The sequence below is a fragment of the Coregonus clupeaformis genome, chromosome 36 (genome assembly GCF_020615455.1).
Source record: "Coregonus clupeaformis isolate EN_2021a chromosome 36, ASM2061545v1, whole genome shotgun sequence".
NCBI classification, from domain to species: Eukaryota; Metazoa; Chordata; class Actinopteri; order Salmoniformes; family Salmonidae; genus Coregonus; species Coregonus clupeaformis.
Window position 1 is genome coordinate 34,217,360 of NC_059227.1, and position 25,257 is coordinate 34,242,616.

Consider the following 25,257-nt stretch of genomic DNA (forward strand, 5'->3'; position numbering starts at 1 on the left):
AGAGTGAAGGAAAAGCAGCCAACAAGTGCTCAGCATATGTGGGAACTCCTTCAAGACTCTTTGAAAAGCATTCCAGGTGAAGCTGGTTGAGAGAATGCCAAGAGTGTGCAAAGCTGTCATCAAGGCAAAGGGTGGCTATTTGAAGAATCTCAAATATAAAATATATTTTGATTTGTTTAACACTTTTTTCGTTACTACATGATTCCATATGTGTTATTTTATAGTTTTGATGTCTTCACTATTATTCTACAATGTAGAAAATAGTAAGAATAAAGAAAAACCCTTGAATGAGTAGGTGTTCTAAAACTTTTGACCGGTAGTGTATACTGTATACTTTATGTGTGTCTTTAGAGTCATGCTAATCTTGGTATTACTTTAAGTTCCTGTCATGACCCAAAGTATGCACATCTACATGCATACTGTACATGCGCATATACACATGCATTCACATACACAACATATGTACACACATACACCACATATGCATGCAATAGTCCTGTCAAGAATTTAATCCCAATTCCCCATATCAACTTCACAACCTTTCATTTACAGTGACAGAGTGATAAAGAAAACTCTATATATAAAAACATCGATATTAACAAAATAAAAATAATATAATCAAGTCAAACATACAATGACAACATTTGGCGAGCATGAGAATGTGTGTGGAATATTCTCGTTTTGGGCAGCCATGCCATTTCTTTCAGACAACTCACCAAATCACAGACATCGGAGTCAAAAACATTGGCGGTGTTTCAGGCCTTTACTAACGTTTCCATTCCAGAATGTTTGAGGTTTCCTGAGAATGTCCCAGCTATTATAAACACATTGTCATATAAATAGAATTCCTATGGCATGAAAATGTGTTTTCTAAGACTGTTTCCTCTCTTCTTTTGTTCCGTTCTCACTCTTTTCCCTCTCTTTCTGGGATGAAAGAGGGGTGTTTGGGGTTCAGCAGAGTGGTAGATGGATATACAGAGCTACAAGGCTACACATTTAGCCCTTGACTTTTATTTGGTAATAAGGCCTTATAGCGATTAAAAAAATAAATATATAGTACTAAAACCCGCCGGAGGTAACTTCATGGGATCTTAGAAAGTCTGTAAAAATGTCTTGAGCTGAAGCGTTTCGTCCACTGATATCCTGTTGTGGTAGAAGCTGAGTCCAGTCAGGAGCTCTACGTCTCGGACCCGGGCAACATGGAACTGGGCCCACTCCTGGACCCACTGGAAGTCCGAGCCATTCTAAGGAGACAATGAGAGGAAGGGAAAGGAGTCACTAACGATACAAACAGCAAAACTAGAGAGGATCTCATATGATCGCCAGACCTGGGTCAAATATACAATCAAATACTTTGAAATTCCTGAAAATATTTCAGGTGCAGTTGATTTAGCTTGGAATTTGCACTTTTGAGACTATTTAATTGGTTGCACTGTACAGGGCAACCTAAATGAAGTGCTGCTCAAGTATTTGAAAGTATTTGACATACAGCATCTATTTGACCCAGGTCTGATTATCTCAGCCATCCTTTGGTCTGTTGACATGTTACATTTCCTCAACAGGGTTTTCCTCAACAGGGTGGCTAGCCAGCCAGCCAGATAGAGTGGTGTGACTCACAGCGCAGGTCTCAGTGTGGTCAGGTCTATGGGGGAGGATGAAGGAGGTGGTCTCCAGGGGACCCTGGCAGTCAGCAGGGGAGAAGGATGAGTTCCCACAGCTGGTCATGATCACATAGAAGTGAGTGGGGATGGGAGCCTCGTCTCTGCAGGAGAGAAATATGGAAATATGTTCATGTTAATGTAATAGATACAACTGAAAATCATAAAAAAGCAAAAAAAACAGCAGCAACAACAACACTCATGGATGATAATGAACACTTACTGTGTGCTAACTGTAGGAGCATCAAAGTGTCCGTCGTAGTGCTGGTCAAAGATAGGTCCACTCATAACGTTAACCCCATTCAGCTGCTGGGAATATTTCACCAGGAGGACATCATGGAAGTACGTCCAAACATCTGCAAATATACGATCATATACTAAATGTCTTAGAGTAGGACTGCTGATCTAGAATCAGTTTTCCCTTTTAGATCATAATAAATGTGATTAAATGGACAGTTGGGGGACCTGATCCTAGATCAGCATTTCTACTATGTAGACTTCCACCATTTGCCACCAGAGGGCAGTGTCAGTAAAGTTATCCACAGAGCGCTATGTTATTGGATTAAAAAATTAATCAATTTGTGGGAAAGAAAATGAGTTGCATCATATCATATCATACTTCATAAACCACTTGTTATGATGGATTACTCTTTCTGTGTCCACGGGCATCAACAAAAGTGACAACACAACCATTTGCATCTCAGTTTCATCAATATGGACCACTATCCCATGACTGAGTGCCAAACAGTATCCTATTCCGGGACACAGCCCAGTGTTTAAAACTCTGTGGTATTATTCTTCATCAGAGTAGACATGACCCCAAGCAATATTAGCAACATCGTCTGTCTTGGAAAGTCAGGAACAGACCTTTAGCTGTACTACCTACACACTGACGGTCTATGAGTAATTATACCACAAGTTGTTATAGGAATGTTGCATAAGGAGTGCTCATGTATTCACGTCGACATTACGTGCCAAGTACAGAGTACAAAATGGAGTGGGATTTTGAACGTAACAATCTCCCCTTCTTTACAATAGCATTGCAAGCAATCACTTTTGTCGAGCCAGTTACACAGAATGGAAACTGAACAATAAAACACTAAAGAGAGCTTAGAGAGTCGGCTGGGTTTTTACCGTGACCACTGTCTGATAATACGGTAACTCCCTACTGCACTACTAGTGTACACTACTGTCGCCTAGGCAAAATGTTACAGAAAACCTATATCTACTGAATCAATGGCCCACTATGACCTCATGCAGTGCGACACATCTCCTTCACATAGAGTTAATCAGGCTGTTGATTGTGGCCTGTGGAATGTTGTCCAACTCCTCTTCAATGGCTGTGCGAAGTTGCTGGATATTGTCAGGAACTGGAACACGCTGTCGTACACGCCAATCTAGAGCATCCCTGGTGAGTATGCAGGCCATCGAAGAACTGGGACATTTTCAGCTTCCAGGAATTGTGTACAGATCCTTGCGACATGGGGCTGTGTATTATCATGCTGAAACATGAGGTGATGGTGGCGGATGAATGGCACGACAATGAGCCTCAGGATCTCATCACGGTATCTCTGTGCATTCAAATTGCCATCGATAAAATGCAATTGTGTTCGTTTTCCGTAGCTTATGCTACGGGGCACTCTGTTCACAACGTTGACCAGCAATCAGCTCGCCCACATGACGCCATACACACTGTCTGCCATCTGCCAGGTACAGTTGAAACCGGGATTCATCCGTGAAGAGCACACTTCTCCAGCGTGCCAGGGGCCATCAAAGGTGAGCATTTGCCCACTGAAGTCAGTTACGACGCCGAACTGCAGTCAGGTCAAGACCCTGGTGAGGACGACGAGCACGCAGATGAGCTTCCCTAAGATTGTTTCTGACATTTTGGGCAGAAATTCTACGGTTGTGCAAACCCACAGTTTTATCAGCTGTCCGGGTGGCTGGACTCAGACAATCCCGCAGGTGAAGAAGCCGGATGTGTAGGTCCTGGGCTGGCGTGGTTACACGTGGTCTGCGGTTGTGAAACCGGTTGGATGTACTGCCAAATTCTCTAAAGCGGCTTACGGTAGAGAATTTAACATTAAAACAGCTCTGGTGGACATTCCTGCATGCCAATTGCTCGCTCCCTCAAAACTTGAGACATCTGTTGTGTGACAAAACTGCACATTTTAGAGTGGCCTTTTATTGTCCCCAGAACAAGGTGCACCTGTGCAATGATCATGTTGTTTAATCAGCTTCCTGATATGCCACAACTGTCAGGTGGCTTTATTATCTTGGCAAAGGATAAATGCTTTGCTAAACACATTTGTGTACACAATTTGAGGGAAATAAGCTTTTTGTGTGTATGATACATTTCTGGGAGCTTTTATTTCAGCTCATGGAACATGGGATTAACACTTTATGTTGCGTTTATATTTTTGATCAGTATAGTACAAACCCATTAGGCCAGTAAGAAATATATCTGACGCTAGGCCTACATTTACATTTTAGTCATTTAGCAGACGCTCTTATCCAGAGCGACTTACAGTTAGTGAGTGCATACATAATTTTTCATACTGGCCCCCCGTGGGAATCGAACCCACAACCCTGGCGTTGCAAACGCCATGCTCTACCAACTGAGCTACATCCCTGCCGGCCATTCCCTCCCCTACCCTGGACGACGCTGGGCCAATTGTGCGCCGCCCCATGGGTCTCCCGGTCGCGGCCGGCAACGACAGAGCCTGGATTCGAACCAGGATCTTTAGTGGCACAGCTAGCACTGCGATGCAGTGCCTTAGACCACTGCACCACTCGGGAGGCCTATACATACATCATGCAAAGACACGCTGTGTCCTAAGACCCTTCTGTAGAAAGTCATTTCCTGAAGCTGCCTCTCCATAAGAAATCACACATACCTTGTTTGAGCTATTATTGCACAGTACTGGAGACTTTTCTGTCTCTTTGCCAGCTAGCCTGACCCGCTCACCTTTAAAAGCAGGGTACATGGGTGCCATGTTGCTGGTGAGTAGTGACTCTGCCTCTGTTCCATTGGCACCCAGATCTGAAACATTAACATGAATTAATCACTTAAATAAACACACACACACACACACACACTAAACACTTCAATTCATTTAAATCATCAACTGGTCTTCAAACATTTTATGAGATCTGTCCTGATTTAGTGTTAGAATCTGCTGCACCGCTGGCTATATGCATGTACAGTAATATGGTGTAGGTATTTAACAAAGGGTTTGGGGGGTGGTAACCTCCCCATGTACTCACTGGGTGGATGTAGCAGGCCGTAGGACAGCACAGAGTTGTCCCTGTATCTGACACAGTTCTGGCTGAAGAGCGGCGCCACACGGACGTCTGCACTGACACAGGCCTCTGCTACTGGACTCAGTGGCTGGACATTGTTCTGATAAGAGAGACGGGGACGAGAGAGAGACAGAGAGGGAGACAGAGAGGGAGACAGAGAGAGAGGTTGTGTTACAGTGACTTGGCCAGTATAATGATTCCAGTTTTTTAGATTAGTTCTGTGAACCTAGTTTAATTCCTTATTGCAGGGTTGAGTCAATATATACATTAGGATAGTGTTTTTCCCCTTACCTCCTCCTTCGATAAAATAAAACCATGAATCATCTACTTTCCTTCCTCTTAATAGCTTTAGACAGAAAGTCATGGAATAAAAGGAGGATGTTGAGATAGAGTGAAAGCCAGGGATAGATAAAGGAAATATGTACTGTAGAGAGACATCCTGATTTACAGTGAGGTTTTCACCACATAATGACTAACACAAGAGGCTGTGAAAGCAGGCACGAGTTAGGAAGATCTACAGCCAGCTAGCAGGGCCTGGGCGGTAGCTCAGATATCAGCACTTCACACAGCTTTATAACCTCTTTCATGTCCTGCCAAAACACTAACTAGAGAAACCCTAACTAGAGAACTAACCAGAGAAACCCTAACTAGAGAACTAACCAGAGAAACCCTAACTAGAGAACTAACCAGAGAAACCCTAACTAACTAGAGAAACCCTAACCAGAGAAACCCTAACCAGAGAAACACTAGCTAGAGAACTAACCAGAGAAACACTAACTAGAGAAACCCTAACTAGAGAAACTAACCAGAGAAACCCTAACCAGAGAACATAACATGCAGCCAGTGCATCTCCAACACGACACACTATCTATCTTTAGTCATTAAAGAGAGCCAGAATGTAATGGTGGTTCAGAACTACGCTCGCGTGAGGGGTAACATTTCCTAAGATTCGGAAGACTTGCGTTAACTCCCCCGAGCTAATGCCTTGGCTTTAGCTCAGCAGGCTAACACATACAGTGGGGGAAAAAAGTATTTAGTCAGCCACCAATTGTGCAAGTTCTCCCACTTAAAAAGGTGAGAGAGGCCTGTAATTTTCATCATAGGTACACATCAACTATGACAGACAAATTGAGAAAAAAAAATCCAGAAAATCAAATTGTAGGATTTTTTATGCATTTATTTGCAAATTATGGTGGAAAATAAGTATTTGGTCACCTACAAACAAGCAAGATTTCTGGCTCTCACAGACCTGTAACTTCTTCTTTAAGAGGCTCCTCTGTCCTCCACTCGTTACCTGTATTAATGGCACCTGTTTGAACTTGTTATCAGTATAAAAGACACCTGTCCACAACCTCAAACAGTCACACTCCAAACTCCACTATGGCCAAGACCAAAGAGCTGTCAAAGGACACCAGAAACAAAATTGTAGACCTGCACCAGGCTGGGAAGACTGAATCTGCAATAGGTAAGCAGCTTGGTTTGAAGAAATCAACTGTGGGAGCAATTATTAGGAAATGGAAGACATACAAGACCACTGATAATCTCCGTCGATCTGGGGCTCCACGCAAGATCTCACCCCGTGGGGTCAAAATGATCACAAGAACGGTGAGCAAAAATCCAGAACCACACGGGGGGACCTAGTGAATGACCTGCAGAGAGCTGGGACCAAAGTAACAAAGCCTACCATCAGTAACACACTACGCCGCCAGGGACTCAAATCCTGCAGTGCCAGACGTGTCCCCCTGCTTAAGCCAGTACATGTCCAGGCCCGTCTGAAGTTTGCTAGAGTGCATTTGGATGATCCAGAAGAGGATTGGGAGAATGTCATATGGTCAGATGAAACCAAAATATAACTTTTTGGTAAAAACTCAACTCGTCGTGTTTGGAGGACAAAGAATGCTGAGTTGCATCCAAAGAACACCATACCTACTGTGAAGCATGGGGGTGGAAACATCATGCTTTGGGGCAGTTTTTCTGCAAAGGGACCAGGACGACTGATCCGTGTAAAGGAAAGAATGAATGGGACAATGTATCGTGAGATTTTGAGTGAAAACCTCCTTCCATCAGCAAGGGCATTGAAGATGAAACGTGGCTGGGTCTTTCAGCATGACAATGATCCCAAACACACCGCCCGGGCAACGAAGGAGTGGCTTCGTAAGAAGCATTTCAAGGTCCTGGAGTGGCCTAGCCAGTCTCCAGATCTCAACCCCATAGAAAAACTTTGGAGGGAGTTGAAAGTCTGTGTTGCCCAGCGACAGCCCCAAAACATCACTGCTCTAGAGGAGATCTGCATGGAGGAATGGGCCAAAATACCAGCAACAGTGTGTGAAAACCTTGTGAAGACTTACAGAAAACGTTTGACCTGTGTCATTGCCAACAAAGGGTATATAACAAAGTATTGAGAAACTTTTGTTATTGACCAAATACTTATTTTCCACCATAATTTGCAAATAAATTCATTAAAAATCTTACAATGTGATTTTCTGGATTTTTTTTTCTCATTTTGTCTGTCATATTTGACGTGTACCTATGATGAAAATTACAGGCCTCTCATCTTTTTAAGTGGGAGAACTTGCACAATTGGTGGCTGACTAAATACTTTTTTTCCCCACTGTACATGGGTATGAACCCTGGTCATTCACACAAGCACAAAAAGACTCACCAGTGGGTAAATTGTGTAGGCGACCCATAAGGGCATGAGAGTATCTTTGCTGTAACCGTTGATGTAGTCGGCATGGTGCAGGATGCAGAAGTCTGAATTCTCCTGGAGAACTCGAGGGATTCCATATGGTAGGTGAAGAGCCTTGGCTCCGGAATCTGAGGGAGGGGAGGGTGTGATCAAAAACAAAATCAATGACAAAATAGAGCCATGATAACACTAACTGGAGTGTTTGGCAAAGCTTCTACTACTAAGCCATTACAAAGAGACCCCATGAAGTGTGTACTCACTGGAATTGTATTGGATGAGTTGCCGGTTCATCGTTTTCTCCTGAAACATATATTTTCAGCATGTTAGTGTGTCTGTCAACTTCTGTCCCTCTAATGAGTGCTTCTGGGTTATCAATCATAAAGTGAGGATAAATATTAGATTTCAATGAAGCACCTTTCAAACATTTTGAGGATTTAGAGCGTTATTATGGACAGGACAGAGCCTCTGTCTATCTCCCCTCCCCTCCCCTCCCAGTCCTGCTCTCTGAGGATGGATGTGCGAGTTTGAGGATCCACCCCCCTTCCCTGATTATACCCCCTGGTCATACCGCTGCTTTGGTGCGGGTGCTGCAGCTGCAGCCCAGGTTGTCAGAGGGGGTGGGGCCACTGGCCCCACAGGTGGAGTTAGAGGAGAGCTCAGCGGGGTACACAGGGCGGTGGGGAGGGTTCTTCAGGAGGTGGTTCAGACTCCCATGGGTCCCGTTGTTAGGAGCAGGGGGAACGTCCATCAAATCTGACAGGCAGAGAGGGTAATAGATAGAAAGAGAGAGACGGGGGGGGGGAGAGAAACAAAGTGATATTAGAGAGTTGAAAAGGTATTTTCTCTAACTGACTATCTAGTGGGCTGACTGTACAGAATAGCTGTGTGACTATGGACTTTGTTTCCAGCGGTGGTGCTGTGGCCTGGTCAACCGGCACATCCTCTTTGAAACGTATCACAATGTCGAGAAATAGAGGAATGGTCTCAGAGTTCTGTATAAAAGTGGTTGAAATGATGCTATAATGAATGTAAAGCTGGCTGGAATAGTTTCACTTTAGAGAAGTAATACTTAGCCTGGGTACCAGTCTGTTTAGATATCATTCCACTCCTTTGGCATGACAAGAGAGCAGAAACAGACTGGCACTCAGGCTAATCCTTTCTAGTTATGCAACAGGACATTGCCCCCTGTCCCCATGTTAAATGGTCCATTGACTAACAGGCTTACCACACAGGAGGTTGTAGACTTCAATGTTTTCAAAAGGTGCAACGTGGGTCTTGTATTTCAGCCCTGGTCCATAACCGATGAAAATGGTCTGAAATATACAAAAACTAAATTAATTCACTTTCACTGGAATAACTGAATAGATAGAGGAGACTATTCATACCCGTGGAGAAGACATGTTTAATGTGTATGGAGAGAAGAACAAAATAACCACAATTTCACCATCTCATTTAGTTCTAATTTCCCTCCACCTACGGAGGAGTCAAAACCACAAATAGACCTTGTGTAAACATCAAAATAGCTAAAGGTAAACTGTATGGGAGTTTAAGTACTTAAATTACTTGAAAAGCAATCAACATTTTGAAATAATCATAAGATGAGCCTTAAAGCGGCAATCAGCAGTAGAAACAATAAAAAGGGGGTCTTCCAGCCCTTGTTTACAGTGGCTTGCGAAAGTATTCACCCCCCTTGGCATTTTTCCTATTTTGTTGCCTTACAACCTGGAATTAAAATGGATTTTTTGGGGGTTTGTATCATTTGATTTACACAACATGCCTACCACTTTGAAGATGCAAAATATTTTTTATTGTGAAACAAACAAGAAATAAGACAAAAAAAAAACTGAAAACTTGAGCGTGCATAACTATTCACCCCCCCAAAATCAATACTTTGTAGAGCCACCTTTTGCAGCAATTACAGCTGCAAGTCTCTTGGGGTATGTCTCTATAAGCTTGGAACATCTAGCCACTGGGATTTTTGTCCATTTGTTGTGGTGCCATATTCTTTCCATTTTTTAATAATGGATTTAATGGTGCCCCCCGTGGGATGTTCAAAGCTTTGGATATTTTTTTATAACCCAACCCTGATCTGTACTTCTCCACAACTTTGTCCCTGACCTGTTTGGAGAGCTCCTTGGTCATCATGGTGCCGCTTGCTTGGTGGTGCCCCTTGCTTAGTGGTGTTGCAGACTCTGGGGCCTTTCAGAACAGGTGTATATATACCGAGATCATGTGACACTTAAATAAAGTCAACCTGTGTGCAATCTAACTAATTATGTGACTTCTGAAGGTAATTGGTTGCATCAGATCTTATTTAGGGGCTTCATAGCAAAGGGGGTGAATACATATGCTCGCACCACTTTTGTTATTTATTTATTTGAATTTTTTGAAACAAGTTATTTTCTTTTATTTCACTTCACCAATTTGGACTATTTTGTCTATGTCCAATACATGAAATCCAAATAAAAATCCATTTAAATTACAGGTTGTAATGCAACAAAATAGGAAAAACGCTAAGAGGGATGAATACTTTTGCAAGGCACTGTATATCTCTGTGGCCGAGTTGAGTAAGGTAAGTAAGTATAGGTTAGCAGCAAGCTAGCTCAGGCCTTCCAGGAAACATTTATCCACTAGGGAAACGTGTGAGTGGGCCCCATGAGAGTTTAGTGCGTTCTCACAGCAGACAGACAAGTATGTGGTCGCACACACATGCACACACACACCTACTTACACACACACACACTGGGCCGGCTCCAGGCATAAGCGACATACAGTAGGGAAAAAAAGTTTTTAGTCAGCCACCAATTGTGCATGTTCTCCCACTTAAAAATATGAGAGAGGCCTGTAATTTTCATCATAGGTACACGTCAACTATGACAGACAAATTGAGATTTTTTTTCTCCAGAAAATCACATTGTAGGATTTTTAATGAATTTATTTGCAAATTATGGTGGAAAATAAGTATTTGGTCACCTACAAACAAGCAAGATTTCTGGCTCTCACAGACCTGTAACTTCTTCTTTAAGAGGCTCCTCTGTCCTCCACTCGTTACATGTATTAATGGCACCTGTTTGAACTTGTTATCAGTATAAAAGACACTTGTCCACAACCTCAAACAGTCACACTCCAAACTCCACTATGGCCAAGACCAAGAAGCTGTCAAAGGACACCAGAAACAAAATTGTAGACCTGCACCAGGCTGGGAAGACTGAATCTGCAATAGGTAAGCAGCTTGGTTTGAAGAAATCAACTGTGGGAGCAATTATTAGGAAATGGAAGACATACAAGACCACTGATAATCTCCCTCGATCTGGGGTTCCACGCAAGATCTCACCCCGTGGGGTCAAAATGATCACAAGAACGGTGAGCAAAAATACCAGAACCACACGGGGGACCTAGTGAATGACCTGCAGAGAGCTGGGACCAAAGTAACAAAGCCTACCATCAGTAACACACTACGCCGCCAGGGACTCAAATCCTGCAGTGCCAGACGTGTCCCCCTGCTTAAGCCAGTACATGTCCAGGCCCGTCTGAAGTTTGCTAGAGTGCATTTGGATGATCCAGAAGAGGATTGGGAGAATGTCATATGGTCAGATGAAACCAAAATATAACTTTTTGGTAAAAACTCAACTCGTTGTGTTTGGAGGACAAAGAATGCTGAGTTGCATCCAAAGAACACCATACCTACTGTGAAGCATGGGGGAGGAAACATCATGCTTTGGGGCTGTTTTTCTGCAAAGGGACCAGGACGACTGATCCGTGTAAAGGAAAGAATGAATGGGGCCATGTATCGTGAGATTTTGAGTGAAAACCTCCTTCCATCAGCAAGGGCATTGAAGATGAAACGTGGCTGGGTCTTTCAGCATGACAATGATCCCAAACACACCGCCCGGGCAACGAAGGAGTGGCTTCGTAAGAAGCATTTCAAGGTCCTGGAGTGGCCTAGCCAGTCTCCAGATCTCAACCCCATAGAAAATCTTTGGAGGGAGTTGAAAGTCTATGTTGCCCAGCGACAGCCCCAAAACATCACTGCTCTAGAGGAGATCTGCATGGAGGAATGGGCCAAAATACCAGCAACAGTGTGTGAAAACCTTGTGAAGACTTACAGAAAACGTTTGACCTGTGTCATTGCCAACAAAGGGTATATAACAAAGTATTGAGAAACTTTTGTTATTGACCAAATACTTATTTTCCACCATAATTTGCAAATAAATTCATAAAAAATCCTACAATGTGATTTTCTGGAGAAAAAAAATTCTCATTTTGTCTGTCATAGTTGACGTGTACCTATGATGAAAATTACAGGCCTCTCTCATCTTTTTAAGTGGGAGAACTTGCACAATTGGTGGCTGACTAAATACTTTTTTTCCCCACTGTAAGTGGTCGCTTAGGGCCCCCGGCTGCTGTGAGAACGAACTAAACTCTCATGGGGCCCACTTTATTTTTTTTGGAACTCAGTCAGGGTCTCAACTTATTATTGAGAGTTAGAATAGTAAAATACAATTTCATGCAATTTCAAAATTTGGTTGTGCATCAGCAGTTTTTCTCTTGTTATGTCAGTCACTCAATTAGCTGACAATTAGCCATGTACATTTTTTGATTGGTAGTTGGTCTGGTCAGCTATCTAAAGTTGTGTTAATCATGGCCGAATACCAGCCAGGCATGCAGCGCATGTGCCCAGGGGCCCAACCCAACCCTGATCTGTTCTTCTCCACAACTTTGTCCCTGACCTGTTTGGAGAGCTCCTTGGTCTTCATGGTGCCGCTTGCTTGGTTGTGCCCTTAGTTAACGGTGTTGCAGACTCTGGGGCCTTTCAGAACAGGTGTATATATACTGAGATCATGTGACAGACCATGTGACACTTAGATTGCATACAGGTGGACTTTACTTAACTAATTATGTGACTTCTGAAGGTAATTGGTTGCACCAGATCTTATTTAGGAGCTTCATAGCAAAGTGGGTGAATACATATGCACGCGCCACTTTTCCGTTATTTATTTTGTATACTTTTTTTAAACAAGTTATTTTTTCATTTCACTTCGCCAATTTCGACTATTTTGTGAATGTCCATTACATGAAATCCAAATAAAATCCATTTAAATTACAGGTTGTAATTCAACAAAATAGGACAAACGCCAAGGGGGATGAATACTTTTGCAAGGCACTGTAAGTAAAAAGCTGAGAGATGGGGCTGAAGAAATGTACACCTCTCAAATTCAGAGCTATGGATGCAAGGTCTAACCATCCATGATATCAAAAAAATTGTTTTAACCATGTTGAGGCTATATAGTGTTTGGTTACATTTACTTTGTTTACAAACATTGAAGTAAAACAAACGTATATTTTGGGTTCTTATGAGGTATGACAGTTAATGAGGCATTCATAACGTGTATTCTTCAAGAGTCAATGGGCACATATCATATCAAGTCCAAAAATGTATGTAGTAACTGCTGATTGCCCCTTTAAAACGTGGGTGCCTACTACATTAAATAGGTGATGTCGTTACTTGCTAGCTACGTCTGCTTTTCTTCCAGTCTGCAGCAAGACACACAGAATATATTTTCAGCAGACTTTCCTTTGACTCATGCACCTGTTTTTTTTTAGGGAAGTGAGTAAAGTCGCAAAGATAATTATATCAACAACACATTCCAGGTGTGACCACGTCTAGAAAGATACACAGACCTATCATAAACATAAAGACGAACAGGGAGATGCCAAGGAGAAATCTAGTAAACTATAGTAAACATAGCCATGATAGAACACAACACAAATGGAAACAAAGCATACTGTTATAGGTGATGGTATTTCAGCAGGCTTATTTTGGGAGAGATTTTCTCAGGCCGGAAACATAGACAGACCGATCATAAAGACTAACACGGAGATGGGGAGAAATCTAGTAAAATCTAGTAAAAATAGTAAAAATGTCCATGGGAAAACAACACAACTCCGAATGGGAGGACATTGTACTGTTATAGGTGATGGTATTCCAGTGTTTTTCTGGGGGGAGAGACTTGCTAAGGCTCAGTCTGGGGGCAGCCAGACTAGACGGTCTAATATCTTCATAAAGCTCCTATGTTCTCTTGGAGTACATAGCTTGATTTAACCTAAAGAATGTCAGGCATGATTTAACAAACTGGGGCTCCTCTGCAGTGGTCAGCTCCCAGATCTGTTTGGGTCATTTGGCCTGACAATGGCCATACAGATGTAGGATCTTAATTTTAGCCAGTTTGCTACAGCAGGAAAAGAATCCTGCAGCAACAGGAAATGTGCATTATAATTAATTGACTTTTTTGTAGGGGTCGATAAATTTTTCGACAAATCAAGTCTGAAATTTCAAAGTGAAAATTACAAACTTTAGAAGCCATTTAAAAAACTAAAATACACTACACGTTTGCATATCCTGCTTTGCAGGAAAATTCTCAGCAACAAAATATCCTACATCTGAGATGGCAAGACGGCACAATCAGATCTGGGACTCAGGCTACCTCTCTGTAGTGCTTCCATCATAGAACTTAATCACGTCCAAATATAAAACTAGTGAGTTGTGCTGTGTAGCTAAACTCCATGTGATTCAAGTGTAATCTAGCTATTAGCATTAGGTGTTCTTTAGTTTGAGACAGTATGTTAGGATGGGCTTCCCTGGGTGTGTACATAACCAAGTGTCCATACTGTAATGTCACACAGAGTATCAGCTGACGTACAGCATCATCCCTCTCACCCTTCCCTGACCTGCATGTTTTTGAAGACGTTATCCGAGCCGTGGAATCCACCAGTGCAGTACTTGACTTCGTTAGGTTGTCTGTGGACGAACAGAGATGAAAAAACATTATTCCATTCCTAGAAAGGACATCACACCTCCACACTGAGTTATCAGTATTTTATATATATATTTATACAACACTCAAATTGAGGGGTTATCAATTGGACAGCTGTACAAACCAACCCAACTAAATGAGCGCTCACATTCTCAGCTGTGGCAACCATATCAACAAGAAACAGCTTTCAGCACCCATTTCAGACATCCGTAAAAAATGCCCAAACATGGGCAAAACAAAATGTCTGTTGGTACACTGCCAGTCCAAAGTTTGGACACACCTACTCATTCAAGGGTTTTTCTTTATTTTTACTATTTTCTACATTGTAGAATAATAGTGAAGACATCAAAACTATGAAATAACACATGGATTCATGTAGTAACCAAAAAAGTGTTAAACATATTCAAATAGCCACCCTTTGCCTTGATGACAGCTTTGCACACTCTTGGCATTCTCTCAACCAGCTTCATGAGGTAGTCACCTGGAATGCATTTCAATTAACAGGTGTGCCTTCTTAAAAGTTAATTTGTGGAGTTTCTTTCCTTCTTAATGCATTTGAGCCAATCAGTTGTGTAGTGACAAGGTAGGGGGGTATACAGAAGATAGCCCTATTTGGTAAAAGACAAAGTCCATATTATGGCAAGAACTGCTCAAATAAGCAAAGAGAAACGACAGTCCAGCATTACTTTAAGACATGAAGGTCAGTCAATACGGAACATTTCAAGAACTTTGAAAGTTTCTTCAAGTGCAGTCGCAAAAACCATCAAGCGCTATGATGAAACTGGCTCTCATGAAGATGGCCACAGGAATGGAAGACTCAGTTACCTCTGCTGCAGAGGATAAGTTCATTGGAGTTACCAGCCTCAGAAATTGCAGCCCAAATAAATGCTTCACAGAGTTCAAGTAACAGACACATCTCAACATCAACTGTTTAGAGGGGACTGTGTGAATCAGGCCTTCATGGTCAAATTGCTGCAAAGAAACCACTACTAAAGAATACCAATAAGAAGAAGAGACCTGCTTGGGCCAAGAAACACGAACAATGGACATTAGACCGGTGGAAATGTGTCCTTTGGTCTGGAGTCCAAATTTGAGATTTTTGGTTACAACCGCCGTGTCTTTGTGAGACGCGGTGTGGGTGAATGGATGATCTCCGCATGTGTATTTCCCACCGTAAAGCATGGAGGAGGTGGTGTTATGGTGTGGGGGTGCTTTGCTGGTGACACTGTCTGTGATTTATTTAGAATTCAAGGCATACTTAACCAGCATGGCTACCACAGCATTCTGCAGCGATACGCCATCACATCTGGTTTGGGCATAGTGGGACTATAATTTGTTTTTCAACAGGACAATGACCTAACACACCTTCAGGCTGTGTAAGGGCTATTTTACCAAGAAGGAGAGTGATGGAGTGCTGCAACAAATGACCTGGCCTCCACAATTCCCTGACCTCAACCCAATTGAGATGGTTTGGGATGAGTCGGACCGCAGATTGAAGGAAAAGCAGCCAACAAGTGCTCAGCATATGTGGGAACTCCTTCAAGACCGTTGGAAAAGCATTCCAGGTGAAGGTGGTTGAGAGAATTCCAAGAGTGTCAAAGCTGTCATCAAGGCAAAGGGTGGCTATTTGAAGAATCTCAAATATAAAATATATTTTGATTTGTTTAACACTTTTTTGGTTACTACATGATTCCATATGTGTTATTTCATAGTTTTGATGTCTTCACTATTATTCTACAATGTAGAAAATAGTAAAAATAAAGAAAAACCCTGGAATGAGTAGTTGTGTCCAAACTTTTGACTGGTACTGTATGTTAATAGGCTTTCTGTTAAGCTGAGACCAGCTGTCACTTTTCACGTGTGGCAGCTGTTGAGAATTTCATGGGTTAAGTTAGGGCTAGTGAGATTCTTTAGAAGTCGTCTTGTCGAATAATGGCTCATAGCAACAGACAGTTAAACATAACAAGATTTAGCAGACGCTCTTATCCAGAGCGACCCACAGTAGTGAGTGCATACATTTTTGTACTTTTTCGTATAAATATAAAGTGGGATGACCTTTTGCAAGTACCTGTAACTGCTTTCAAAGTACATGTAGGGAGATGCATATAGGGACTAGTGCATGTAGGCACAACATTTAAAGTGAATGTCAACGGACACTGTGTAGTTCTAACTGGTGCTGATTTACTTCCTGGAACTCATGACTTGAAAAAGCAGTGAACCGTGATGAGTAGGCTAACTTAAGTAACTTATAAATATTTAAAAGAGTACTTATTTAATTATGTTATTCCACAACAGATACTTTGGCTTAATGCCAGAGTAAAGCTAAGAGTGCAGCTTAGGTTGTGTGATAACCCTAAATGTCATTTTTAAGAAACGCAACACTTTGTTTTATGGTTCATACTGTATACGGTTCCTATAGATGTCGTACCTTAATTTGATCTGTTGTCACAGAGAATGAGCCTTGTGATTTACATACATTCACTGAAATTATATTTCGCTCACTAGATCTAACGCCTAAACTATAGCCTATCAAAACTTTTTTGAGAATAATCAAATCCTTCTGCTGCAGGATTATTTTACTCCTGAGACTAAACTGTTCAAATTAAGATCCCACATATGTATGAATAAAGACATCATAAAAACACATATGTCAGGGTGGGGGTATTTGGGGGAATCAGGCACTTCAAACAAAGCAAACAAGAGAGATGTGTTATGACATACAGAGCTGCCTGCCAGCCAGGCTTCATGTAGAGATGGGCCTTCTCGATGCGCACGTTGTTAGCAAAGTGCATCCGTTTGGGGAGGTGCTCTTTGAGGTAGGGCCTCATGGGCTGGTCAGGGCTCCTGCACTTCAAAACACACAGCAAGAGAAGAGCAGAGAGTCAATGAAGGGACAGAGGGAGAGGCCTGTTTGACATGAGCTAAGGCAAGCAGATAATTTTTAATTCATCTTATGAACACAGAAGTCAACGGGGCACATATTCTTCACATACCGACAGATTCTTCACCAGGCCTTCATAGTCGACTGGGGGAATAAAAACAGACATGGTTGGTAACTCAAGGGTCATGACCTTCCCCTTCCCAAATCACTCTTGACCCCTTCCCTTGGCCCCAACCTCTTTACCCTTTCCCTTGGCCCCAACCTCTTTACCCCTTCCCTTGGCCCCAACCTCTTGACCCCTTCCCTTGGCCCCAACCTCTTTACCCCTTCCCTTGGCCCCAACCTCTTTACCCCTTCCCTTGGCCCCAACCTCTTGACCCCTTCCCTTGGCCCCTACCTCTTGACCCCTTCCCTTGGCCCCAACCTCTTGACACCTTCCCTTGGCCCCAACCTCTTTACCCCTTTCCTGGACCCCAACCTCTTGACCCCTTCCCTGGGCCCCTACCTCTTGACACCTTCCCTTGGCCCCAACCGCTTTCAAATAAAATCAAATACAATTGTATTTGTCACATGCGCCGAATACAATACCTTACAGTGAAATGCTTAATTACAAGCCCTTAACCAACAACACCGTTTTAAGAAAAATAAGTGTTAAGAAAGTATTTACTAAATAAACAGAAGTAAAAAATAAAACATAAATAAAGAGCAAGAATAAAATAACAGTAACGAGTCTATATACAGGGAGTACCGGTACAGAGTCAATGTGTGTAGAGGTAAATTGACTATGCATAGATAATAAACAGAGAGTAGCAGCAGCGTAACAATTAGGGGGGGTCAATGCAAATAGTCCGTTTAGCCATTTGGTTAGCTGTTCAGGAGTCTTATGGCTTGGGGGTAGAAGCTGTTAAAAAGCCTTTTGGACCTATACTTGGCGCTCTGGTACCGCTGAGAGAACAGTCTATGACTAGGGTGGCTGGAGTCTTTGGCAATTTTTAGGGCCTTCCTCTGACACCGCCTGGTATAGAGGTCCTAGATGGCAGGAAGCTTGGCCCCAGTGATGTACTGGGCCGTACATACTACCCTCTGTAGTGCCTTGCGGTCGGAGGCCGAGCAGTTGCCATACCAGGCGGTGATGCAACCAGTCAGGATGCTCTCGATGGTGCAGCTGTATAACTTTTTGAGGATCTGAGGACCCATGCAAAATCGTTTCAGTCTCCTGAGGGGGAATAGGCATTGTTGTGCCCTCTTCAAGACTGTCTTGGTGTGTTTGGATCATGACAGTTCGCCAGTGATGTGGACACCAAGGAACTGCTCCACTACAGTCCCGTTGATGAGAATGGGGGCGTGCTCGGCCCTCCTTTTCCTGTAGTCCACAAACATCTCCTTTGTCTTGATCATGTTAAGGGAAGAGGTTGCAGGAGGGAACTGAGGGAGTGCAGGAGGGTTCTGTCAATGGGCAGCTCGCGGCTGTGCTTCCCTTTGTAGTCCATAATAGTTTGCAAGTCCTGCCACTTCCGACGAGCGTCGGAGCCGGTGTAGTGGGATAAAATCTTAGTCCTGTATTGACGCTTTGCCTGTTTGTTGGTTCGTCTGAGGGCATAGTGGGATTTCTTATAAGCATCCGGGTTAGAATCCCGCTCCTTGAAAGCGGCAGCTCTACCCTTTAGCTCAGTGCGGATGTTGCCTGTAATCCATGGCTTCTGGTTGGGGTATGTACGCACGGTCACTTTGGGGACGACATCATTGATGCACTTATTGATGAAGCCAGTGACTGATGTGGTGTACTCCTCAATGCCATCGGAAGAATCCCGGAACATATTCCAGTCTGTGCTAGCAAAACAGTCCTGTAGCTTAGCATCTGCGTCATCTGACCACTTCTGTATTGAGCGAGTCACTGGTACTTCCTGCTTTAGTTTTTGCTTGTAAGCAGGAATTAGGAGGATAGAGTTACGGTCAGATTTGCCAAATGGAGGGCTTTGTACGCGTCTCTGTGTGTGGAATAAAGGTGGTCTAGAGTTTTTTTTCCTCTGGTTGCACATTTAACATGCTGGTAGAAATTAGGTAAAACGGATGTAAGTTTCCCTGCATTAAAGTCCCCGGCCACTAGGAGCGCCGCTTCTGGATGAGCATTTTTTTGTTTGCTTATGGCCTTATACAGCTCGTTGAGTGCAGTCTTAGTGCCAGCATCGGTTTGTGGTGGTAAATGGACAGCTACGAAAAACATAGATGAAAACTCTCTTCATAAATAGTTAGTCTACAGCTTATCATGAGACTACCTACTACTCTATCTCAGGCAAGCAAAACCTTGAGACTTCCTTAATATTAGATTTTGTGCACCAGCTGTTATTGACAAATACACACAGACCTCCACCCCTTGTCTTACCGGAGGCTGCTGTTCTATCTTGCCGATGCAAGGAAAACCCAGCCAGCTGTATGTTATTCATGTCGTCGTTCAGCCACGACTCAGTGAAACATAAGATATTACAGTTTTTTATGTCCCGTTGGTAGGATAGTGTTGATCGGAGCTCATCAGTTTATTATCCAATGATTGTATGTTGGCTAATAGGACTGATGGCAGAGGCGGGTTACCCACTCGCCGTCAGATTCTTACAAGGCACCCCGACCTACGTCCCCTTATCTCCGTCTCTTCTTCATGCGAATGACTGGGATTTGGGCCTTGTCGGGTGTCTGAAGTAAATCTTTCGCGTCCGACTCGTTAAAGAAAGAATCTTCGTCCAGTACGAGGTGAGTAATCGCTGTTCTTATATCCAGAAGCTCTTTTCGGTCATAAGAGTCGGTGGCAGAAACATTATGTACAAAATTCGTTACAAATAACGCGAAAAAACACACACAATAGCACAATTGGTTAGGAGCCCGTAAAACGGCAGCCATCACCTCTGGCACCCCTTCCCATTGGCCCCAACCGCCTTACCCCTTCCCCTTCGCCCCAACCACTTTACCCCTTCCCCTTGGCCCCAACCGCTTTACCCCTTCCCCTTGGCCCAACCGCTTTACCCCTTCCCCTTGGCCCCAACCTCTTTACCCCTTCCCCTTGGCCCAACCGCTTTACCCCTTCCCCTTGGCCCCAACCGCTTTACCCCTTCCCCTTGGCCCAACCGCTTTACCTCTTCCCCTTGGCCCCAACCGCTTTACCCCTTCCCCTTGGCCCAACCGCTTTACCCCTTCCCCTTGGCCCCAACCGCTTTACCCCTTCCCCTTGGCCCCAACCACTTTACCCCTTTCCCTTGGCCCCAACCGCTTGGCACCAACCGCTTTACCCCTTCCCTTTGGCCCAACCTCTTAATCTTCGTCCAGTACGAGGTGAGTAATCGCTGTTCTGATATCCAGAAGCTCTTTTCGGTCATAAGAGTCGGTGGCAGAAACCTTATGTAAAAAATTAGTTACAAATAACGCGAAAAAACACACACAATAGCACAATTGGTTAGGAGACCGTAAAACGGCAGCCATGACCTCTGGCAACCCTTCCCCTTGGCCCAACCGCTTTACCCCTTCCCCTTGGCCCCAACCTCTTTACCCCTTCCCCTTGGCCCCAACCGCTTTACCCCTTCCCCTTGGCCCCAACCACTTTACCCCTTCCCCTTGGCCCCAACCGCTTTACCCCTTCCCCTTGGCCCCAACCACTTTACCCCTTCCCCTTGGCCCCAACCGCTTTACCCCTTCCCCTTGGCCCCAACCTCTTTACCCCTTCCCCTTGGCCCCAACCGCTTTACCCCTTCTCCTTGGCCCAACCGCTTTACCCCTTCCCACTGGCCCCAACCGCTTTACCTCTTCCCTTGGCCCAACCGCTTTACCCCTTCCCCTTGGCCCAACCGCTTCATCCCTTCCCTTGGCCCAACCGCTTTACCCCTTCCCTTGGCCCCAACCGCTTTACCCCTTTCCCTTGGCCCCAACCACTTTACCCCTTCCCCTTGGCCCCAACCGCTTTACCCCTTCCCCTTGGCCCAACCGCTTTACCCCTTCCCCTTGGCCCAACCGCTTTACCCCTTCCCACTGGCCCCAACCGCTTTACCTCTTCCCTTGGCCCAACCGCTTTACCCCTTCCCCTTGGCCCAACCGCTTTATCCCTTCCCTTGGCCCAACCGCTTTGCCCCTTCCCTTGGCCCCAACCGCTTTACCCCTTCCCCTTGGCCCAACCGCTTTACCCCTTCCCTTGGCCCCAACCACTTTACCCCTTCCCCTTGGCCCCAACCGCTTTACCCCTTCCCCTTGGCCCCAACCACTTGACCCCTTCCCCTTGGCCCAACCACTTTACCCCTTCCCCTTGGCCCCAACCGCTTTACCCCTTCCCCTTGGCCCCAACCACTTTACCCCTTCCCCGTGGCCCCAACCACTTTACCCCTTCCCTTGGCCCCAACCGCTTTACCCCCTTCCCCTTGGCCCCAACCGCTTTACCCCTTCCCCTTGGCCCCAACCTCTTGACCCCTTCCCTTGGCCCCAACCTCTTGACCCCCTCCCCTTGGCCCCAACCACTTGACCCCTTCCCCTTGGCCCCAACCACTTGACCCCTTCCCCTTGGCCCAACCACTTTACCCCTTCCCCTTGGCCCCAACCTCTTTACCCCTTCCCCTTGGCCCCAACCTCTTTACCCCTTCCCTGGGCCCCAACCACTTTTCCCCTTCCCCTTGGCCCCAACCGCTTTACCCCTTCCCCTTGGCCCCAACCTCTTTACCCCTTCCCTTGGCCCAACCTCTTTACCCCTTCCCCTTGGCCCCAACCGCTTTACCCCTTCCCCTTGGCCCCAACCGCTTTACCCCTTCCCTTGGCCCCAACCGCTTTACCCCTTCCCCTTGGCCCCAACCTCTTTACCCCTTCCCTCGCCCAACCTCTTTACCCCTTCCCTTGGCCCCAACCTCTTTACCTCTTCCCCTTGGCCCCAACCGCTTTACCCCTTCCCCTGGGGGCCAAAACCCCCAACCCTTCGGTTGCCAGCTCACTTCCCAACAGATGTTTTTCGTTGGACCCGGGATTCGAACTGGCTGGCTTGTCTCTCTAACCGCTAGGCTACCTGCTGCCCCAGTGTAGTGGTGAAGCTTCTACCTTAATTATTGCTTACACCTTACTAATCTGCCATAATCAAAAGGGGAAGGGCCAATGGGAAGGGAGTGAATTAGGAGCTGCTGTAACACTGGATGGTATTGCGTAAGGCCAGGAAGAGGGAGGAAGACAGCTGGAAGTGACATGTTGTCATCATCAACAGTTACTCACAGGAGAAGAAGTCTTCCGGGAGGTTCTTGGGTCGGATTCGCGCGGCAGGGCCTTGGATGACAGTGAAGTCGTCAATGTTGTCCTGGTACAAGCTTACGAATGCAGCCTTTTTGCAGGAAGCTTCCTCCATTCCTGCAATTACAATAAACACACGGTCACCATTTAAAAAACAATCGCCATTGTTTGTATTGTTGTTCCTGGCAACTGGGCAGTCAGAGCAATAGGAGAAGCATGAGGAGAGAAATGGAGAATGAGAAAGGACAGTATAGGACTTCAAACAGCACCATAATTAGGCGGTCTAATCTGTACCAGATTTCAGACAGAAAAAATGACTTTTTTAACTGAACAAACTGTTAATTTGAAATTATAAACAGATGATTGTTACTAGGATTATATCCTCCATTTCCCAATCAATCATTCTTAACGGCAAATGTGAAATCAACCACAACCAGTCTTTTCCTGACTAAAAATAACCCAAAGAGCAATGCAATATTTGGTAAAAGCTAAATAAAAAGGACTCCCATATGATATTTGTTATATTAAAAACCTGACATCAAAATTACAACTCTGCGACGTGGACCTTATTACAAGGCCAGTTGAGCAGCCATCGGTCGGTGCCGCCACATTAATTAAATTTTGCTAATCCTTCACACACATAATGCCATAATTACAAGACATGTCAAATGCTATGCAGATGTTGCGAGCATCTCTTCTTCACAGACCTCCCTCTGTAAACCTCCCTGGCTGCCTCATGCTGGTTTTTGCTAAATAATTCACAGCTGTTTCAGCATTCACTCTGACCTTGTTTTACAAATCGTTTTCACCCTGGCATGTGATTCCCCTGCAACAGGTTCTAGTGTTGCATCCCACATGGCACCCTATTCCCTATATAGTACACTACTTTTGACCAGCCTTATGGGCCCTGGTCAAAAGTAGTGTACTAAATAGGGAATAGGGTGCCATTTAGGATGCTACCAAGGTCTCAGCCATACCAAACTGTATGTGTGGCTGACAGTAAGCATCCAAACACCCACACAATAGAGGACCCCAGAGTACAGGCCAGAGGCTGGAAGACAATGCCACATCGTAAAGTTACTCAACAGAGGAACTATAGCATAAAAAAAAACACACAAAAAACAGAAAATAAAAGTGTTGTGGTAATATACATTATGGCTACACTGTTAATTGTTATGTTTTCTTTCTGAAGTGCTACTTGTACAATAAAATCTGTAAACAACTACTTAATGAGTGAGTTTGATAGCAGATTTCTGTGTTATAAGGCAGGAGCAATGCAGCCATTATACAATAGCTAAGGGACGTTAGCCATCATTTTGCTGCCAGATACTGTCTCTCGATATGATACTTAGTGATGTCGGAAAATCAGCTACTTCATATTTCTTTATTTTCTTCCCTTTTCCCCCCTAGACCAACTCCTCTTTCATGTTCAGTAGTAGTGGATGCTCACTATTGCATCACCTTATGATTTCCAGCAGAGCCATAAAATAAAGTAAACAACTTTCATTTGCCAAAAAACACTAAATGGCTCAATGCATCCACATTGATTTTATTAGTGCTTATCTCTGAGAAACAGTGTTTCTCCTGTACTGTACATTTCCTTCTTGAGGCTCTATGCTCCAGTAGGAGCTAAAACAATAAGTCAAGTCACGTTCCAATCTACTGTTTCATCTGAATGCTGTAGCTCAGTTGGTAGAGCATGGCGCTTGCAACGCCAGGGTTGTGGGTTCGTTTCCCACGGGGGGCCAGTATTAAAAAAAAATATATATATATATGTATGCACTCACTAACTGTAAGTTGCTCTGGATAAGAGCGTCTGCTAAATGACTAAAATGTAAATGTAGAAAACATGGCTGCTGATTGTTGATCGCAGGCTGTGTGTTGTGGCAACATGCTGCTCACCGTGGTCAGACAGAAGCACCAGGTTGACACAGCGGTGAAGGTTCTTCTGTTTCAGGCCGTCCATTAGAAGTCCTAACAACCTGTCCACGTTCAGCAGGGCCTCAATCACCTGCAAATACAGTACATTGTCATTCATAACACCACATGTTATAAACTCAGAAAAAAAAGAAACGTCCTCTCACTGTCAACTGCGTTTCTTTTCAGCAAACTTAACATGTGTAAATATTTGTATGAACATAAGATTCAACAACTGAGACATAAACTGAACAAGTTCCACAGACATGTGACTAACATAAATTGAATAATGTGTCCCTGAACAAAGGGGGGGTCAAAATCAAAAGTAACAGTCAGTATCTGGTGTGGCCACCAGCTGCATTAAGTACTGCAGTGCATCCCCTCCTCATGGACTGCACCAGATTTGCCAGTTCTTGCTGTGAGATGTTACCCCACTCTTCCACCAAGGCACCTGCAAGTTCCCAGACATTTCTGGGGGGAATGGCCCTAGCCCTCACCCTCCGATCCAATGGGATTGAGATCCGGGATCTTCGCTGGCCATGGCAGAACACTGACATTCCTGTCTTGCAGGAAATCACACACAGAACGAGCAGTATGGCTGGTGGCATTGTCATGCTGGAGGGTCATGTCAGGATGAGCCTGCAGGAAGGGTACCACATGAGGGAGGAGGATGTCTTCCCTGTAACGCACAGCGTTGGGATTGCCTGCAATGACAACAAGCTCAGTCCGATGATGCTGTGACACACCGCCCCA

The 25,257-nt window shown here is 44.4% G+C and overlaps 1 protein-coding gene across 1 annotated transcript in view; it reads right to left on the reverse strand.

The window, feature by feature from the left end:
- Window positions 1-482: 482 nt before the first annotated feature.
- The window catches only part of enpp1 (ectonucleotide pyrophosphatase/phosphodiesterase 1), a 51,292-nt gene continuing 26,517 nt past the window's right edge, over window positions 483-25,257 (reverse strand). The window contains exons 12-25 of the mRNA XM_041865762.2: window positions 24,490-24,598; window positions 22,573-22,704; window positions 17,459-17,490; window positions 17,187-17,314; window positions 14,380-14,449; window positions 8,876-8,963; window positions 8,219-8,403; window positions 7,911-7,950; window positions 7,624-7,778; window positions 4,926-5,061; window positions 4,627-4,701; window positions 1,882-2,014; window positions 1,618-1,762; window positions 483-1,244 (exon numbers count right to left, since the gene is read on the reverse strand). Coding sequence (XP_041721696.1) covers window positions 1,092-1,244; window positions 1,618-1,762; window positions 1,882-2,014; window positions 4,627-4,701; window positions 4,926-5,061; window positions 7,624-7,778; window positions 7,911-7,950; window positions 8,219-8,403; window positions 8,876-8,963; window positions 14,380-14,449; window positions 17,187-17,314; window positions 17,459-17,490; window positions 22,573-22,704; window positions 24,490-24,598 — 1,581 coding nt within the window. The 3' untranslated portion in view covers window positions 483-1,091. The remainder of the gene's footprint in view (window positions 1,245-1,617; window positions 1,763-1,881; window positions 2,015-4,626; window positions 4,702-4,925; window positions 5,062-7,623; window positions 7,779-7,910; window positions 7,951-8,218; window positions 8,404-8,875; window positions 8,964-14,379; window positions 14,450-17,186; window positions 17,315-17,458; window positions 17,491-22,572; window positions 22,705-24,489; window positions 24,599-25,257) is intronic.